The sequence below is a fragment of the Xenopus laevis genome, chromosome 7L, assembly GCF_017654675.1.
Source record: "Xenopus laevis strain J_2021 chromosome 7L, Xenopus_laevis_v10.1, whole genome shotgun sequence".
Classification (NCBI taxonomy): Eukaryota; Metazoa; Chordata; class Amphibia; order Anura; family Pipidae; genus Xenopus; species Xenopus laevis.
In genome coordinates, this window is record NC_054383.1 from 109,819,265 (window position 1) to 109,840,200 (window position 20,936).

Below are 20,936 nucleotides of genomic sequence, written 5' to 3' on the forward strand. Positions count from 1 at the left end.
TGTGATGCTTTTCTTTGCATGTTATCTCTGTGATACTTCTCCTTGCATGTTATCTCTGTGATGCTTCTCTTTGCATGTTATCTATGTGATGCTTCTCCTGTCATATTATCTCTGTGATGCTTCTCCTTGCATGTTATCTATGTGATGCTTCTCTTTGCATGTTATCTTTGTGATGCTTCTCCTGTCATATTATCTCTGTGATGCTTCTCCTTGCATGTTCTACTGATGCTGCTGTTCATGTCATACTGTAGTGTTGCTCCTCTTGTAGAATGCAGTGATTTTCCCTCTGGCAGGTTTTGGTTATAATGATGCGCTTACTCCTTGCCAGTTTTAGTGAGCTTCCCCTTGCAGGATCTACTGTATCTGAGATACTTTCCTCAGAACATTCTCTCTGTGATACGTTTCCCTTAAGTTCTGTCTGAAATACCTTCCTGTGAAGTTCTTTGATTCACCTTCCAGGTAACACTTAACTTAGCCTTGTTGTCATGCTTCCCCTTGCAGTTATGTGAAAATACTGAACATATTGTACCACATACATAATGCTCAGTGACAGTTTGTCCCATCCAGTGTTTCTCCTTTATGGTCATTCATATGTAATATGCTTTATTTGGATGTATTCATGTTATTTTACTTGGTTTATTATGATGTACAGGGTATTATTCACACAAGGCTTTAAAAACTGAAAGACATCTATTCATTATACTTCCAATCCCTATTATGCCTATCCCATTTGAACCTGACTAGAAAAGTAGTGGAAGATGCTGGTAAGATTTCTATGCAATTATAAGCCCCATCTACCTGCTCAGGAATCATAAGGAATCATAACAGAGCCATGGGTAGGTGCACAAAAAAGCAGCTTTTCTCAAATCACTAATACTCCAGTTTGTTAAAAAAACTGATTTGTGCAAGTTCTTAATCGTGCCCATACTGTAATACTTTAATAAAGTGGTGTGACTCAGATTTAAGAATCTTATGAAACACTGGTTAAATATTTGCTAATGGTGTCATCAAGTATTGTCTTAATAAAGGTTTACCTGGGATGGGCTCCATTACCATCTATATTTGGTAAAAATGACATCACGGCAAGATGTCATTTCTAGTCTGCCAATATGATTCAGTTGTACTTGAAATCTACTTGTTATCTAAAGACTAGAACTCCAGGAAGTAGTTATAGGCCATTGGGCCATTATTGTGTAATTGGTGCACCAGCCCTACTTATCACCCTAATGTCGAGACCCCTAATGTTTACCACTGTCTTTATACCAACACCTCTCTGCCTCACCTGCTACATGTGAGGATGTACATTGGGTACCCAAGTGCCCAAAAATTTTTTTCTCAAAATGTATCACTTTATAGTGCTGCTCCAGCAGAATTCTGCATTGAAATCCATTTCTCAAAAGAGCAAACAGATTTCTTTATATTTCATTTTGAAATCTGACATGGGGCTAGACATATTGTCAATTTCCCAGCTGCCCCAAGTCATATGACTTGTTCTTTGATAAACTTTAGTCACTCTTTACTGCTGTACTGTAAATTGGAGTGATATCACCCCCTTCCTTTTTCCCCCCAGCAGCCTAACAATAGAACAATGGGAAGGTAACCAGATAACAACTCCCTAACACAAGATAACAGCTGCCTGGTAGATATAAGAACAGCACTCAATAGTAAAAACCCTTGTCCCACTGCGTTCCATTCAGTTACATTGAGAAGGAAAAACAACAGCCTGCCAGAAAGCAGTTCCCTCCTAAAGTGCTGGCACAGGTCACATGACCAGGGGCAGCTGGGAAATTGACAAAATGTCTAGCCCCATGTCAGATTTCAAAACTGAATATAAGAAAATCTGTTTGCTCTTTTGAGTAATGGATTTGAGTTCAGAAGTCTACTGGAGCAGCACTATTAACTGATGCGTTTTTAAAAAAACATGTTTTCCCATCACAGTATCCCTTTAAGGAGGGTGTTGTTGTCAGACAGAGACATGGAAACTGTTTTCAGAGTGCAGAATTGTTACTGGAAGGGATTGCTCTGGTACTAAACAAATGAATCATGTGTCATGTAAGGGGTAATTACTATCCCTGGATTCTACAATATACACTGGACACCACATACATATCCCACATACAACAATACTACAGGTTGTTGTCGCAAACTGGGCATAGTAGACTTTGGTTATGACAAGGTGTCCATTTGCTTTTTTGGTGCAACAAAAAGCAGAAATGCCGAATGCAGACATTTTATTCTGTAAATGGAGCATCCCTTCTCTTTACATTTGTTTTGTGGGATCTCATTGCCTAACAGGCTGCAGCTGTGGGGAGAGAGAGGAGCTTGTTTATACAGAGGACTTCTCTGTGGGCTGTTGAACCTGGAAGTAGAAAATGGCTTTACCTTCAGCAGTTTATTTATACCCACTGTAGTAGTTCTGCTGACATAAATATGCAGTTATTACCATTGCAGGATTTCAGGCATGGGATCCAAATTATGGAAAGATCTGTTTTCTGGAAAAACCCAGGTCCTGAGCATTCTGGATAACAGGTCCTATACCTGTATTTAAAGGAACAGTAACACCAAAAAAGGAAAATGTTTCAAAGTAATGAACATGTAATGTACTGTTGCTCTGTACCAGTATAACTGGTGTGTTTGTTTCAGAATCATTATTCTAGTTTATATAAACGAGCTGCTGTGTAGCCATGGGAGCAGCCATTCAAAGCTGAAAAAGGAGAAAATGCACAGGATACACAGTAGATAACAGATAAGCTCTGTAGTATACAATTAGATTCTTTAGAACGTATCTGTTATCTACTGTGTATCCTTTGCTTGAATGGCTGCCCCCATGGCTACACAGCAGATTGTTTATTCAAACTATAATAATGTTTCTGAAGCAAACACACCAGTTTTACCAGTGCAGGGTAGCAGTACATTATATTGTCATTCCTCTAAAATACTTTAAATTTTTTGGTGTTATGGTTACTTTAAATACATATTATAGTGTTACGCATCCTTAAAATCTAATGGTATACCGGCTGTTTCATAGAAAATCTCCCAGGCACCATTTAATTGGCTTTGGTTAAAGGCTCACAGATGGTTCATTGGTTCCTGCAGAATCAAAGTGCCGCACTTCATTAAAGGAATAATGTTTCTGTAATCAAAGAGAAATCTTGGAAGCTGCGGGCGGAACCTGAGGAGACTCATTGTTTAGCTGCAAGGTTCTGACAATGAACGCGGGTTGAAATTAACCAGCCCAAGGGCCTTTATTTGTGGTCCCTGAAATGGATGCTGTGGCAAAGCTTGTTGGCTTGTGCAATTCAATCTACCAGCTTCTATAAATTACAAGAAAAGCAGTTTATAAAGATCTTACAAGACTGGACACAAGTATGAAGAAGATGAGAGCCCTGTACTTAATGCATGACCAGGCACCAAGAACAGGACCAGTGGCATAACTAGATGTTACTGGGCCACACAGCAAATTAAATTTACAGCCATCAACCTATCCAGAGGTTGTCCTGTTTTACCAGTATATATTGAAATTGCTAATTAATTAGTGTCTCATGGGGCCCTTTATACCTCATGGGCCCTCCTGCAGACGCAGGGTCTGCTGCCTCTGTAGTTATACCCCTTCCTCTACCCTCCTAGTTAAACTTAATATTAAGTGCAGTTGGCATTTATTTCTAGAGGGCTGTTCAGGAGGGCACAGGCAGTTTGGATAGAGGTGGCACTAATATACACAAAAGTGCAATTTGTGGGCTACAAAGGCTCAGGACTTAATGGGAGAACAAGTGGATCATGGATGGGAGTTTGTCATAATGGGGCATGGCCAGGGCAGAATCAGGGGCACCATGATGACTGTTGGTGGCCCTGGGGCTATGTCACACAGTCATTGACATTCATGAAATCACCTTATAACCTCACCACAAATGTTTACCAAACAGTGAGCATGCTAAACATGAATACACAGTGTACTGATCTGAATGTGAGCGAGTGCGACTTAATAGCAGTGCCTTATAGTCCAGATACAAACTCTCAGAGTCAGAACATTTCTACGCACAAATGACACTGAATGTACTTCTGCTACTTTATTGGCTCATTATGAAAAGCCCTGTATTTACTGTACATCGCTTCATATGCATTAAGCCTTTATTAACTAGTTTTATATATTTAAGCTGCTTCCTAATTGCATTCTCTTTTAATCAGCTATTTGAGCATATGATTGATGTTTTGCCTTAATTTAATCACATAAATAACATCAATAAATAGAAATTAGCCATTAAATTAGAAACTGTTCTTTTTTTTATGAGTTTGTATTACGGATGGGTATTCTTCTGCCATAATGACCAGGGAATGGATGGCCTGGAGGATCTGTTACTAAACTCAGGGTAGGGGGTGTAATACCAGTTTAAAGCCTGTTCCTTTTCTGATAACCCAGCAGCAGCCAATCAGGAGGTAGCATATACAGTTGTTCATGCCTGTTAGTATAATACCCCTTTAAGTCTCTTAACTGGGGGTGGAATGGGATGCATAAACAAGTCCTACAAGTGTTGAGATGAACTTGCATATTCAGGGGTAGGGTCAGTTGGTTCCGTCCTGAATAACCAGACCTTTGGAACAAGTAGGTCCAGGTAGACACCAGGGCAGTATGCATATTAAATCATATGGTTTATTTACCCTTTATGGCCATCTGTTGCTTTGTAGTGGGCAGTTTTTTTACTATTTTCCATCACTCCTTAATATAGCTATGGGAATGCTACATACACAATGATCTCGCTGCTGCTGATATACCACATTAATATGTTTTGAAAGTGACACGTGGGGGTAGATCTGAATCTCAGCTTCAAGTTGTTTTTTTTATAGAGGCTCAGAGTAATGGATAGCACACCCAATTTAAAAAAAATAATAGAAAAATGTATTACAAAAAAAGTAAAGAAAATTATAAAAATTATACAAAAATAATAAATAATATAACAGTGAGCCCAACACGTTTTGACCTTAAGGGTCTTCCTCAGGGGCACAAATAGACAAAAAAACAAAAAGGCTTTTATACAGAGGATCATATGGCACCAAGACCATGCTAAATGCTTTTAAACCTTAAAAAAAAAAATTTTCTTTTCTTATTCTCTATAAAGATTAGATAGGTATTTCCCCCTGCACTAAGCAAAATTTTGCAAAAATTTTTTTAGGAGGTTATAGTAACCCTTTAAATATCACACACTCCCACTTCTATATTTGCCTTATATTATTATAATATTTAGTGCATTTTTAACACCCATAATTCAGATCCCGTATATTACATATAAAGGGCCCGTGTCACAGAAGAGAGTCGTATCCTAAACGTTTCCTGCATGCACAAGTCAAACTGGTTTAACTAGAGGACTGATGGTTGGGCCCTCCTTATGCAGTCACCTGAAAAGTCTGTAAAGTCATAGCGTATGAGACGAAGGAGCTCCATATTTTTTGCAGGATTCAGCATTCTATCTAGTCACAATCAGTTCCTGCTTAAGGTAAATCTTTCTTGTCTTGGGCTTAATTATACCCTATATGTTTACTTTCTTCCAGTAAGTCAGGCTTCAGCTGAGACACTTGTAGCAGGGAAGTGGGTGCTAATCTTATGCAAGACATCAGTCTGACCAAGTAATACATGCCTGTAACATGCTCTGTGGGTGAACCTGCGCTTAAATAGGTAGAATTTTATTGTGATAGTTAAATCAAAACATAGTTTCTATCTGGCACTATAACCACACTTTATTATTTCTTTTTCATTCTTTTCTGCTCTCTCTCTTTTTTTTAATGCACCTTATGACTGCACTTTATGACTTTCCATTTCTTTCTTTCTGGCTGTGCTTTCGTTTTTTGCCTTTCTGCTTCTCGAGCCGGAGAGTGCTCTCTCTCTCTCTCCTGGGTGTTGCCAAATAGCAAGAGAAAATAGAAACTCAAACAAGTCAGCAGCAATCCAGACTTCAAGAAGCACAACTTAACCCTTCAATAAAAAAGGCGTTGTCACAGAACAATGGGTCGTTCATAGAACACTGCTATAGGCTTTATGGTTGTTGTTGAATAATGTGAATTCTGATAGAGAGAGACCAGGGGACCTAGAATGTCAGCTGCTTTATTGGAATTAGGTGCTAATACAACCATCAGACACATACACAAAATATATTCAGGTATATCAGCAGCTTGATAGAAAATTAAGAAAAGGGTGTAAATCAAGATTTTTTTCTGTACATAACAGTAGTACATAACAGTAGTAGTATAGTAGTAGTGAACTCAATTGAACTCAATCAGGCTCCAGTGTTTTTAGGCTAATCTTCAGAATCAAGACCTTTCCCAGACTAATCCACCCTTTAATACAGTCAGTTATTAAATGTGCTTCATTCTAAGTAGACTTTCTTGCATGAGATAAGTGGGATTATTTACTAATGCAAGTGCAAAGCACTAGGAGAAAAAACAAAGGCAAATTAACATGTAGTTGTATTGCAATGCAGATGCAAACTTGTGTCTGCATCAATAAATTGTGCTCAAGTTGCAGTTCTGGTTTCTCAATGTGGGCGAGTGGTGTCACTTCCCATAGGCCTATGTGCATGGCGTAAAACTGTGTCACAGTGCAAGTCAGTTGTGTGTATAGGTGCAACACGCACTCCTCAAAGCCAGGGGTTCATTCTAGATCTCCCTTGCATTTGTGACCATTGTAGTTTTCACCTCAAAGCAAGCTAAACCAGTCCATTGGCATTAGGTGCAAAGATTTAGCCTAGGAGCTAGTTAGTACTTTTGGGGGTTATTTATGAACACTGGGAAAATGTACCTGGGGCAGTAACCAATCAAATTGTTGCATTTATTGTTCTGCCTGCAGCTAGCTGAAAAAAGCCAACTACTTATTGACTATGGGTCACTGCCCATGGGCAAAGTTGCCCACTGTTGATAAATTGGTCCCTTGTGTTTAAGTGTGCAGTTTTAAATGTTGCCCTTGTCTTTGTGAATGTGCAATGGGGATTATGGTAAAACTGCCTTATCATCAGCTCATGTGTGTGTGTGTCTTGGTGGGTGACAATTGTGAGTAACCTAAAGATCTGAGCAGCCACAAACCTTAGTTCTCACATGTTGGATCATCACTGGTTGGGAGTGGCAGGTTCCCCCACTCTTCCTTTGATTAGTTATGTAGGGTAATTTAATTATCTAAGTATGGTGAATTGGAACTGAACCAAAAGGGATTCAGCCAGTGTGTGGTCTTTTTAAGGCTGCATTACAAAGGACAACTATTGGGTATAATGTTCAGCATTAATTTGTCCAGAGATGGTTGTTGCGTTCTTATTTATAGTCACTCCCATGGGCATCACAACAATAGGAAATATATTAGGAGACATGAGGGCTCATTGACTATTGGTCACACAATAAAGAATGCAGTCATTGCACAAACTAACACTAATCATTAAAGGTACTTGAGACTAAAAATATAGCTGTGCTTGGCACCGGTGTGGCCACCACACCTTTTGGTCTGAGACATGCACAAGTGCATGTATTGGACTTTCACCTAAAGAATTATGCAAGAATGCCATTTTGGCAGAAAGTGCTAAAACTGACAATATTCTGACTAGTATGTTTGTATGTTCAGAAAGCACAATCAATGAAGCTAAGAATCCAATAGTCAATTGATCAGGTTACTTGGAAACAATATTAAATCAATAAGCATAGCTTGTATTTTCTTTTTGCCACATTCTTGCAGCATATTTTGTAGTTCAGTTTTCAATCTTGCTTGATCATCATTTATAAATGGCCCCCAGGTATTCCAATTGCTAGTTCTTCTATTGTGATTGGCTGCATGGAAATGTCTTCACTCTTGCGTTTTTCCCACAGGGTATGTTGTCACAATCACTTTTGGAACAAATTCAGGAACATGCTTTACAGTCCTAGAATTCTTTGTATGTTGCAATATATCATTTAACTAGTAAGCTTGCCTCAGTCCAGACCTCCGGGTGTTGTTGAACTAGAATTTTTAGTGCCACCCAAATCCATAAAGCTAGATGAATGGAAGGAGTTGCAAGTCAACAAAAGCAAATGAGCTGCAGGTGCATACACCAGGTTTAACATAATACTTGAACATTATTGTTAATTTTTTTAGTATGTTGTATCCAACTGTTAGAGGATGGTTACTGACTCCTAAAGAGCCATTTACAGTAGAGCAGTGTTTGTCTGACTTTTTCAATTTAATTTAATTCTCCCTTGAATGTCCAACCTTTCGTCAAGGCCCCCTTAGCTTATAAGTGTACTTATGTATAGGATTATACTGGAGTGCCATATTTAGGATAGTGTTGGTATATCGGCCATTCAGCCATGGTTACAAGAATATCCATGACAGAAAATATGTTTTTACCCTAAATCTTGCCATATTTGACCTTCACATTTTCAGATATAGCTTCACATTATCTCCAAAATCACAATAACTGACCTTCAGGCTGAGTCCCCACAAGCCACTGCTCCAGGCTCCCAGTGGGTCCAGCTCCAGAGTATGAGAACCACTGCAGTACAGACAAACACATGTATAAGCAATGCAAATCCATATTAATCACCAATCAAGCATCTGGTTTGTTTTCCACAGCAATAATTTTCTTTTCCAGTCTATGAGTCTTGCAGGGCTTGATGCTCACCAAGACTGTGACAATGTTGTGAAAACAAATAGGAATGGATTGCCTTGGCTGCACTCCATTTATTTTGCCTTCTTATTTCTATGCATGGTTGCTTTCCTATAACAAGCTTAGGTCTGGGTTTTACTTGAGATCCAGTACAAGATAAATACAAAGAAAGGCTATTTACCAGATTAATGCCATGCAGAATGTCTCTGTACTATGCTCCACTTTCACCCAGATGCTTTTGGATGCTCATGTGGTGATCCAACTCCCTTCCAAGGTTTTGTTTCATTGGGTGTAAAGTTTTCAGTCTAAAAATATCAAGACAGAAAATTTAGTTGAATTGTTATGTTATGCCATTTTATTTATTGGGAACCAAATATGTAGAACTATGGCCAAGTATAGTGGTTGCCAAACTTTTTCAGCTCAAGTCTCCCTTTGAGACCCAACCTTTAGCCTCTATAACAAGGTTAAAGATAAAGCAAAATCTTTAAAGGTTAAAGATAAAGCAAAATATTGTTCCAAGGATATCTGGGGCAACATATACATTTGCACCCCAAATCTCACTCAAACTGATATTCAAGCTAGGATTTCAGGTGTATCAAGAAGACCAGATAGACATGCCCCCTAAATCTTACTTTATCTGGCCTTCCGACTGAACCTTTCACTGCTGCTGCTCCCAACTCTCCCACAGGGACCATCCTCTCAGTTTGACAACCACTGGCCTACGGTATGACCAGGCACCAAGGCAGGCCCAAGCTGATGGGACACCCTAGGCAACCTGGCCAGTCTATGCTAATCCCCCAACATGCACCATAACAGATTGTAGAAAGGCCAAGGGGAGGGCAGGGGATTAAGGGGAGAGCGGCAGAGGGGAGGGAGGTCGGGGAGAGTGACAGACACAGGGAAGTTAGGTGAGAGTAGCAGAGGAAGAACAACAACCTGGACTAGGGGTAGGCAGAAGACCCTTTACCAAGTACCTGCCCAGCGCCCCTCATCATTGCAACCTAGGCAGGTGCTTCTTCTGCCCACCCCTAGTTCTGGCCCTGTCAGGCACTATCTCTAAATTAATACAATTTATGGGTCAAATCCTGGGTTGTAATTTTTGTGCTCAAACCACTGTCCCTTTGCTATTTTAATGATAATGAAGCATGTTATATGTGGTAGTGGTGGCTCAGACAATTCTTGTGTGTTGCAGTGGCCAAAATATCTGAAGAAAAGCATGCCAAACAAAATTATTCAGTTGTGTAGCTGACGTCATTATTATGTATATAGAATAAAGTATAACATTTTTCTATATACAATACAGTTTAAGGCTCAAGAATGCTAAAAATGCTAAATGGGGCAGAATTTTCATGAATGCGTTTGTGGGATTTTAGATCATTTTATAGATGACTAACTCACATTTCTCTTCTCCAGGCCTGAGTGTGCATCTAAAATGTTATTTTTGTTGTGTTTGACCAACACGTAGTAGAACCTTCAGTTCATTCTCTTTGCCATATCCCATGCCATGTTTGTCTTTCATAATCTTTTTTCTAGTCTGTTGCTTATTTGTCAAGCCTGAGAAATCTCTCCTTTGTGTTTTGTTCTGCCTCTATCGATGTTATTGAATTCTCAGGCCATTCATGTGCACCTTAGAAATGGGGTTGGCCGGAAATAGGAGCAGCTCAAAATAAACATAAAATGTGTGTGTTGTTACAGTTATATTCCTCTACAATTGGCTGAGATTTTGATACAGTGCATAGCTTTGACCTCACAGCCAGTACCCATTATTACTTAGAACATTGGTCCCCAACCAGTGGCTCAGGAACAACATGTTGCTCACCAAGCCCTTGGATGTTGCTCCCAGTGGCCTCAAAACAGGTGCTTATTTTTAAATTCCTGGGTTGAAGGCAGGTTTTGGTTGCATAAATATCAGGTGTACTGCCTCTTGTCGGCTGTCAGTCCACATTGAGGCTACCAAATAGCCTATAACAGTCCTTATGTGGCATCCCCAGGATGGAGAGAATTTTTTTGGAAATTCAGCTTTCTAGCTTTGAGGATGCTAGATGACCACAAGGGTAGCAAGGTTAGATTTGCCCGCCTAGATACACAAGATAACCTGGTGGGTACTGTATATATTACAATGCCTTTTCTGTCCAACCAGTGGGTATAAATTCACTGTCCTGTTTTCTCCTATGACACTGCAGGAGTTACTAAGCTGAGTACCATGCTCCTAAGCATACCCTCCATCAGAAATGAGCCCTCTTGGTAGGAATGCCACCTTTTCTATTAAAATATTGGTGGTAGCATAAGGGGTGTTTAGTGGCGTAAAGGGGTTGGTGATTGGGATGGAGCAGGACATGACCTGTCAGTTCAGGAGAAGCTGGCTGGAGTGGCTGGTTATGAAATAGGCAGGGGCAAACCTCGAAGATCACTATAGGGGGATCAAAAGTTAATGTTAATAGACAGTTCTTAAAATTGCTTAGAATCTTATAATAGTATACTTTGTAACACCCTTATGGGAAGTAGAATGAAACAAACAAAGATATGTTTAGAGATGAGGAATCTGTGTCTAAGGTTCTTCAGGATGGAAGTAGATTGTGGAACTTCTGGGGAGCCCAGTAGTATAGTTGGCTGGCAGTAGCCCTGACTGGCAATTTTCATACTGTATATTTCTGCAAAAATGGGTCATTCAAAGATTTAAGGGGGCCTTAAAAGGATTTTGCTGTGGATTATGATAAAGACCCCTCACCATAAGTTCTGACACTGTATCATGTTAAATGTTGCTCTAGATATTTTAGGTGGAGTTCATTCCTGAATATTTACTTAGAATTTATTTCTCATTTCAATGCCACTGCACTGCACATAAATCACTGTTTGCATGGGCTGACAAACAGGTCTGCCTGCCAAGTCACTTCTAGGGCAGCAACACAACAACCATTTATTTGCATATGAAAAAAAATGTTTTTATTTTGCCTTCATTGTGAGTATGTAAAGGGCTGTATATATAAAATCTAAAAATGGCAGCATAACACAATAAGACCAGAATTCCTGCTTGCAGTAAATGGAAATCACAGCTGGTATTTGTACAGCACACAGGTGTTGGTTGGGTAACACATCTCAGGATGGAATTTAGATACCAGAGATCAGTATACTGCTAGATATAATTGTGTATGTGCTTATGCTATAATTACCAGTGACAGGAAATGGGAATATTCTTCATAAACATATTCATGAACACTCATTAGAACAGAGACAGGCAATATTTGGCACTCCCCTGCTGAAAAAGAACTTCCATCCATAACTGCCAGTTTTGTGTTGTACAACAGCTACAGCATGGGGCATTGGGTCCTTTAGGGTCATAGTACAGCTAAAGTAAATATATATTTGCTTTGTGAGCCAGATTAAGTGTGAGAACCTGATTTTTTGACAGTGCACTGTACTATAACCTATAAAAAGGGTCGTACACACTTTCACTAAATGCATTGAAGATGAAGCCTTACCCTGTATCATTGCAATATCAGTCGGGTATATTCAATAAAGGGTGAACAGAAAATTCAATATAACATGCAAAGAAAGAGAACTTCACAACCCAAATCACAGTTTAGGACTATAGCTATGCCCAACTAATGCCCTATAAGACTGGACCTGTGTCCCACTGACCTGCTATAAAGTATTAACCCGCAATCCTTGTAAGGAACTATTGGTAAACTAAAGGCAGACCAAATGGGTTATATACAGATAGCTCCACGGTTAGATAATAACTGTTCGAAATAAATATCAAGTTAAATGTTTCCAATGCATGCAAGACGACAATAAGATACAAAGCTTTGCCTTCAACTGATATGACTTAGTGGTTGGAGCACTGTGTGCTATACTCTAACCTTTGCTCACCTGTCCAACATTTACCATGATATGGGATGATATGGAAAGATTAGTTTAACACATGATCAGGGACTGAGTTATGTTCAAACGATAATGTCGTACAAATGATAAGCATAAAATCATTGGGAAAGCCTGTATCCAATAAAATCCCTGTAGAGCCATGATATAGAGTGAGAGTAATGGGATGTGCACATATTTACTAATCAGCCGCTTGGGGGTTTAATCACTCAAAAATGAAAACAAAATACAGGTGTATAAGTTAAGCCTGTTTATAACAGCCAGGCAGAATAAATGATCCTGCTGCACAGCTCAGAGTCTTCCCTGGTGACTTTATGCCCTGAAGTGCCCCTCTCTTTTGACTTCCCTGTTGTTTTTTTTAATTCAGCCAACCAAGAAACGGTGCCATGTCCAGAGGAGATGATATCACTGTACTGAGTTCTTTTTTTGATTTACATTAAATGGAAGCCACAGTTATAAAGTAACATACATTATAGAAAAATACCTTTTGAAAATATGCAGATATACGTGGAAAATAATTTAAAATACCACTCTGCTTCCCCCCCAGTGAGCAGATATGCTGGTGTCTCAGGATGGGGCTAATAGCACTGCATTTTTGAGTATTGTACAGTATTTTACTGATACCGCCCTATTTGGAACCAATTATTTATAAAGCACCTGAAGTTACACATCACGTAACATACATTTTTAACAAACAGGGGTCTTACAATAATATAACAAACAAGGGGTTCACAGTAAAAAGTAGGATCAGGGGGCTCTGCTTGCAAGAACTTCCAATCCAATGACAGATATTGCAGTTGTAAGCAACTTTTTAATATATATGTTAATAAAAAATTGTTAGTGGTTTTAAACTATTTGTAAATGTATTTGGTAATGAATGCAGTATCTGTCTGTCCATTTCTATCCTCTGCACTGGTAGTTCTGCCTTTTGAAACAAAGTAACAGAAGCCAGCTGGGGGATGTTCAGCTCAAAGCTGCTGAGTTGGTAGGTTAAGCAGCTTCTTTATCTCCTGTTTACTCATATACATTTATTTGCCTTTCAGAACAAAGAAAGAAATATTCAAATGTTATCATGGCCGACGTGTCTCAGTATCAAGTGAACGTAAGTCATTTATCTTTTATTATATTGTAAATGTACAGATAGGGCACTGTGCAAAAGACCATGCTGAGCGGTCAGTCACTATATAAGCACATAAACATATACTTGCAAAACGTACACAGTGCAGATAGTAACCCTTTCACATGATCAGTTTATAGCAGCAGGTCAGGGAGTAGATTTACCCAAGCCCCTTATAGCCTCTGAGAGTGACAGGGCTGGTGCTACATAAGCTTGAGTAACTTCTGCAAAAAGAAAGTCCAAGTAGACGCAAGAGACTCACCACGTGAATGAGGAGGCTCAGGTGCTCTGCCCCAAGCCTTCAGCAAAAAGGAGCGGACATCACCGTAGTGTTTGTAGGGTAGGCACTCAAAGAGCAATCCTCCAGGCAGTAGTAGTAAAAACAGGTCTTTATTGAAGTACAAGTATTGAGAACACGAAATGCGTAAGGCTGTTATCCACACTTGTACTTCAATAAAGACCTGTTTTTACTACTACTGCCTGGAGGATTGCTCTTTGAGTGCCTACCCTACAAACAATACAATCAAGTAAAGAAAGTACATAGAATATTTTGTCAAATTGTACAAGCATCTTTAACATAAATAAATGTATTTTGTAATTAAAATGTCCCATAAGGACCATTTTTGCCAGTGTCCCGCCAGCCCAGCCTGACCCTATATATTGAGGTTTAAATATGAAATTGATGTTTTATATTCACATCATGAATGCTAAATCTGTGACTGGACAGTGACCCACTCCATATAATTTGCACCTGAATGAATTAACCCCCACCATAGTATTCCCTCAAAACTCAGTTTTGGGCAGAGAGTGCAGTGGAGTTGTGGCTAAGATGCACACCTCCCGTTTTGAGCGGGACAGTCCTGCTTTTGACAGCTCAACCCGCAGTCCCGTTACTGAAATGTCCAGACTTTCTCGTTCATCTCCTGCACTGAAGAGCCAGAAAAAGATACAAAGTTTCTAACTTAATTGGCTTTTGGCAGAGAGGCCAGAACAGCCACCAGGTGCACTAAGATACTTTTGTAACAATTTTGAGATAAGTAATTGTAACAATTAAAATAAAAATGTCTCTTGGGAGAACTTAAGACTCACCGCTTAAAGGGAAATTCACCTTCACTAGCAAAACTGAAATAACTTTCATAACCTACCAAATTTTGTAAAATTAACATGGTAATTAGCGGGTGTGGCCACAAAAATGGGCATGACCAAAAACATTTTCACCGCACAACGAGCTGCAATTCTTTTTATCCCTCTTTCTATTTCCCAAATGTTGGGAGGTATGTTGCACCCTTAATATAAAAGTACAGGGTGGGCATCTCTATAGCTCTGCATCCAGAGGACTGGTCATTGATCACAGAAAGTGGCGGGAATGCTCAAACAGGTTGCCAGACATCTGCTGCTAATGGAAACTTTAATTTTGTACTCCTTGTTAAGGCCCTGACTGACAATCTGTGGGTTCTGGCAAATGCCAGAGGGGCTGCTGTAAGTTGCCACAGACAATTACTATTTATTGGTAGGGTTGCCACCTTTTGTGGAAAAAAAATACCGGCCTTCCTATATCTTTATCTTTTTTCCCTATTAATAACATTGGGATCAATCATCATTTTTACCGGCCAGGCCGGTAAAATACCGGACAGGTGGCAACCCTATTTATTTTGCTGGTGAGGAGCTGTTTGGGCCTCTGTGTACCTAAAATGGGCCTATTTTGACTCTCAGTCCAGGCCTGTCCATGTTATCAGCCTCATGGGCTGCAACCTGTTTTGTGATCAATTACATGTCCTTAGCAGCTATTTTGCAGTGAGCGTTTGATAAGCCTGGGAGTGTCAATAGGGGAATCAGCACTGTGAGGAGATTTGTTTGTTTTTGCTTCCAGACTGGGTCACATGCATCTCTTACACATCACTATGGCCGACCATTTATCTATACAAAGGATGCTGGAAAGGCTTTCTAAAAAAACTAGTACCAATGCCAAAAGATAATAGTGAAAGGCACTAAGAGTGACACCCACAGGCTTTTCAGGGATTTGCTCAATAATACACAGTAGATTTGGGAGACAACTTCCTATATTTTGTGAGACTAATAGCCTAGAATGTTGCCATACTGTACTTTTGTGCTGTAAAACATGTCAAGCTTTTCATTATAACAGGTTTTTTTGTAATTACCCTACCCAAAAACATAACTTTCTACATAACTTTCTACTCCCTGGGGTAATGTTCTCCCCTCAGCACTTGTTTAAACTGCCCCTGCCTAATGAACTCCCACATGGGATTACTCAGCACTTCAACACAAATTATACCTGTAATGTAATTGATGTTTTACTTCAAACAGCATCTCCTAACCTTTTTTTATCTGTACATATTGCTTTATTGTACTCCAGATATGAGGTACTTAACCTTTTTTTATTAACCATAGTCTCTCAAAGTCAACACCCAGGCCTCACCCATGTGAGACATCGCCAGTGAAATTAAGGTTACATTCCAGTTTTCTATAAATATGACTGTACAATATACATTGTTTACATTGTGTTCAAGGGAAGTCATAACAAGAACATCTGGAATGTAATAGTTGGCCACTTTCAGAGCCTGTGCCAATTTCACACAGTTACTGCATGTACTGGAAGCACCATACAAGTCAGGCTGGTTTCTCCATTTCAGAAAGATTTTGGCTGTACTTAGGTACCACTATGATACAGACCAATATTGTGGTAGTGCCAGGGTGCCTAACCTAATGCACATCAGTTATGCTGGGAAAACATTGTGCTGCTGCACAGGAAAGTTTGTTAATGGGTTTTTGGAGCTGTGAATCATTTGAAAGTGACCTGAGCACACATAAAGCTTTAGCCTCCTGCCCTATATTTTAAGATACAGAATGACTTGACTTCAGTGTTTTGGGGAGGGGACTCCATCTTTTTATGTCCTGCCAAAATGTTGAATTTTTTAGACAAATCTGGGGCTTGAAATAAATGAAAAGGAGCCTCAATGTTTATGTGTTTGTTGTCCCTATTAATTCTGTAATGGTACCTGATACATGCCAATAATATAGTTATATATTGGATCTAGTATTTACTGCCTCTTGGAGTTGTACCTTAAATAAGTAATAAGGGATCAGTGCTCAGCACATCATCTACATTACCCACTAGTCACTAGTCACTAAAGGTGGCCATTCATGTTACAGTTAGGATCTGTTCTGTGACCATTTGTTTGTTTTCTCTACATAGGTTAAGAGCTGAATCGTCAGATATATAGCTAGAATTCTACCTCTATCTGACAATTCAGTATTAACCTTCTACAATGTTCGGGCACTCTTCAAAGTGCGTGATAACATTTTTCCATCCTGTCAGATCGATGAGACGATCGATGAGACGATTGATATCCAAGGCTTCTGCTGATGTTGCCTCTTCTCTTATAATAAACGCATGGAATATTGTTTCATACAATAATATCTGTGCGTGTATGGCAACCTTAAGGCATGCACACACTGGCCTGGCCCTGCTGCCCCCCAACCTTTTTTTACCCGTGAGCCACATTCAAATGTAAAAAAAAAACTGGAGAGCAACACAAGCATGCAAAAAGTTCATGGGGGTGTCAGTTATGGGCTGTGATTGACTATTGGTAGCCAATATGTGAATTGGCAGCCTGTTTGACAGTACATATGGTTTTATGCAACCAAACTTGCCTCCTGCTTTGAGGCCGCTGGGAGTAACAACCAAGGGGTTGGTGAGCAACATGTTGCTCACGAGCGACTGGTTGTGGATCACTGCTGTACAGTATCTGAAGGAAAGGCTGATGGCTAGACAGACAGATACAGTACAAGGGGCCTGAATGATATGGCCACCTTTCTTCATGCCATTCAATGGCTAGTCCTCACTCGTCATCATACACTGACCAACATGATTCACCAGAATGTGTAATTTAAGGTGCAATTCTAAGGTGCTTCTGCCTACAGTACGAATCACGGCCAAGAGGGGGTTGGAAGAGGCGGTTTATAAAATTGAAAAACTATTAAAGGTCAAGCATACCAGGGTTAAAGAAAAATAAAATAAATTCTCCTTAAAAGTGTGCCCCCCCTTGATTGCACCCTTGGCGGGCACCTACTCTGCCTACCCCTAGTTCCGGCCCTGGACGGCAGCACCCTGCAAGTTATCGGGGCTGCCACCCCAGACCCACTCCTGTGCTGGAAATGTGAGTGCGCTCGGGAGGGGGATGGCAGAACAAAAGCCACCTCAAGGAAGCAGAGGGGTAAGAATCGCTCCTGGTTGCAGACAATGCTCTCAGCCAAAACTGACTGTAGAAATGCAGAAACCCATCTGTTCTGAATATCTTCCCATTGTGTTCAATGCACAGTAACAATACTTCTTGTTGTGTTTCCTTGCCAGCATCTGGTGACATTTACAATTGGGGAGGATGATGATGTCCACACGGTGGAAGACGCTATCCGTAAGCTGAATGCAGTGGATGCCAAGGGAAAAATCTGGATGCAGGAAATGTTAATAGAAGTGAACAGTTCATTGGTCAAGCTCCTTGATCTGAACAGCAAGGTGAATTCTCTCTCTGCTATTCTGGTAGATGTTCTTAATCCCTTTTTCAGCCTTATACCCTTACTGTAATAGCTATATATAAGAGCTCTAACAAGTATTAGTTACAGTGGGAACTTCTATGTATTCTAATGATGAAACAACAGTACACATACAGTAAGTGTGTGAAACAAACATTCCTTCAAAATTAGACTTCAATAACAGCTCCCCTAGTGCTTAGAAATGAAAAATGCCCTCTCAGTGCCGTGAAGAGAATTTCCCAGCTGAAGCAATGTATTTGTTCCCACTGATATGAACTAATGAACAAATGCAGAGAAGGAATGTTCTGAGCACACAATAAGTCTTTTTAGTCTGCATGGCTTTTTAAGATGTTGGATGGTTTCCTATTGTGATGAAGTTGTAGCTGGCTGTTTTACACATGGGGTAGGGCTGCCATGCATGCTCAGCTTTGTCTGTTGTAATGTTTATTGTAAAGGAGGGATGTGTAACTAGTGACCTTGCCATTATGTCAAACTATAGCTCTGCAAGTCATATCTGCTAAAAAGGCTTATTATTCAGTGGCATACCTTTACTAAGCAAAGCAACAATGGAAACAAAATATCTACTTGTGTGTAACAAGAGAAAAATAACTTTACAATCCTTATAGAATTAGAGACATTCACTGTTTTTGGAGAAGGGGCTGAAATATATTAGTGCTTTGCATTGAATATTGAGATAAGGCTAAGTTAAATTGTCTTTCCCTTCTTTGCTTTAAATAGCACATTATTATCATAGGTCTTTGCTTTTCTTAAGATATAGGCAGGTGTATTTACATACAGTAGGTGTAACTCAGGATTGCAGTGTAGAGGATTTCATGTTTTCACATTTTGTAGGAGGTACTAGAAGAATTTCCTCTATCTGCCATCCAGCGATGTGATACGGTTCTGCCAGAGAGAAGGGACCAGCCTCTGTTGATACTGGTGTGCCAGGACAAATATCAGCCAAAACCTGATGTGTATTTTTTCCAGTCCGATAATGTTGCGGTAAGACAGTTCCATAAAGTCAAATAAAAAGCTATGTAGTTATTGTGCAATCACCAGGCATTTAAAGGCTTCCTTTTTATGTTGTAGGCACATTTAATCAAGGAAGATATCAACAGTGCTGTGTCTGATTTTCAGACTGGTGTTAATGCAAAACGCCCTGAAGCTCTTAGGTGAGACAACAAGCTGGACTTTGTCATATGACCTAGTATGACTATGAGCCTTTATATACTTGGTATCCATCAGATAGCAATATATACACATACAGTATATTCATCACTACCAGCTAATGTAAGCATTTGTTTGTGCAGGAACAATAAGGAGCAGATTGCCCAGAGCACAACTGGTCCCAATACATTCACCCCACTAGGCCAGTGGAAGCAGCCGACATCACAGTATGTGACCCCAGCAGAAATCCTGGAGAGGGAAGCCCAACGTAAACCAATGGTAAAGCCACCTCGCTCATCTCTGACCCCCAAAATCACTGTCAATTCACATGATCAGGGGCAACAGTCAGTCGAGACACCACAGGTAATGTGGCTTAGTCTGTAAAAAGGAAGGACTGCTGGTGCTTGCTTATAAAGTCCTGTGGAGGTGATGTAGACTCATTTAATAAGGGGTCTAGGAAGCTACTGTACATAACCCTCCTCTGTGCCTGTTTGCAACAGCACGTTTCATTATGTGCTCTCCGATGTGCCACTTGACATGCCTGTAAAATGCTCTATTGCAACTTATTAGCATGTGCATGATCATGTTACATAAAATACACATAGCTGCAAACAAGCCTTCTCTATAGAGAAACGTGATCAAAGCAAATGGGCATTTTTATATAACTGTAGACGCTATAACCCCTCAGTAAATGAGTCTACTATATGCTTGCTAGTAAGTCCCCATAAATAACCAATAGTTTCTCTGCACTCTAGCACAGGGTGTGAGACCTAAGCACCTAACCCCATCTGCATCTAATACCTATTAATGCATGGCCAGTGGTAGCAGCACTCCTGCCCTCAAGGTGGCGGCATTATTTGTACTGCTTTAGAAGCAGCTATTAGTTTGCCTAAATTTACCAATGACCACTTTTAATAATGGGAAATACAGTGTGCACGGCTGTGTTAAAATCTACTCTGAAATACATAAGGTATATTTTTAATTAGCATCCCTTATTAAAAGTGGTTTATGGTGTCCCTGGTGTTGCCCTTCTATCTTAAAAACATCATTCTATAATTCCAAGAACTCACAGGAACCATTATACAGTGAAATCAACCGCTCAGACATACCACAGCAGTTCATTATGGAGTCGGGGAGTCCTCAGATGCAACAGAAGATATCCAAAGTTGCAGGTGAGGTTAATGTTTGCAGTTGTACAATACAATCTAGTGTATGCATGGGAACTAAGCATAAAATATTCCCCTTGTTCGATCTGTTAGGGTGCCACAAATGCATAAAGATTTACAGTATGTAGTATATGATAAAATGCAGCTCCATTTCTGTTAAATGAAATACAGCACTAACACGAGTCCAGTGGTTTTCCAACTTTTTTAGTTCATGGCCTCCTTTAAGGGACAGTTGTTGTATAGGACCCCTGTCACATTCAGAAAATTTACAGATACAGAAAATCATTAGTGTATTAACCATTTAGCCATAGACCCAACCATATATTTGATGGCAAATAACTGTTATAACCCCAAATATACCTGGCCTACAGTTACAGGCAGGTACATGGAAAAGCAGCAGTGAGATGAAGAAGAAAGTTGTGATGGTGCTCAGACCAACAATGA

General features: G+C 39.8%; 1 protein-coding gene across 5 annotated transcripts in view; it reads left to right on the forward strand.

Annotated features, from left to right (window-relative positions):
• eps8l1.L (EPS8 like 1 L homeolog) overlaps positions 1 to 20,936 on the forward strand; it is a 52,418-nt gene that overhangs the window by 19,948 nt on the left and 11,534 nt on the right. For 2 of the 5 annotated variants that reach the window (XM_018226233.2, XM_018226234.2), the window contains exons 4-9: positions 13,535 to 13,593; positions 17,981 to 18,142; positions 19,012 to 19,161; positions 19,249 to 19,331; positions 19,470 to 19,689; positions 20,390 to 20,498. In XM_018226233.2, coding sequence (XP_018081722.1) covers positions 13,535 to 13,593; positions 17,981 to 18,142; positions 19,012 to 19,161; positions 19,249 to 19,331; positions 19,470 to 19,689; positions 20,390 to 20,498 — 783 coding nt within the window. Of the gene's footprint in view, positions 1 to 5,343; positions 5,490 to 13,534; positions 13,594 to 17,980; positions 18,143 to 19,011; positions 19,162 to 19,248; positions 19,332 to 19,469; positions 19,690 to 20,389; positions 20,499 to 20,936 lie in introns of those variants that run through there. The other 3 variants (XM_018226235.2, XM_041569501.1, XM_018226236.2) reach the window with 2 other exon arrangements.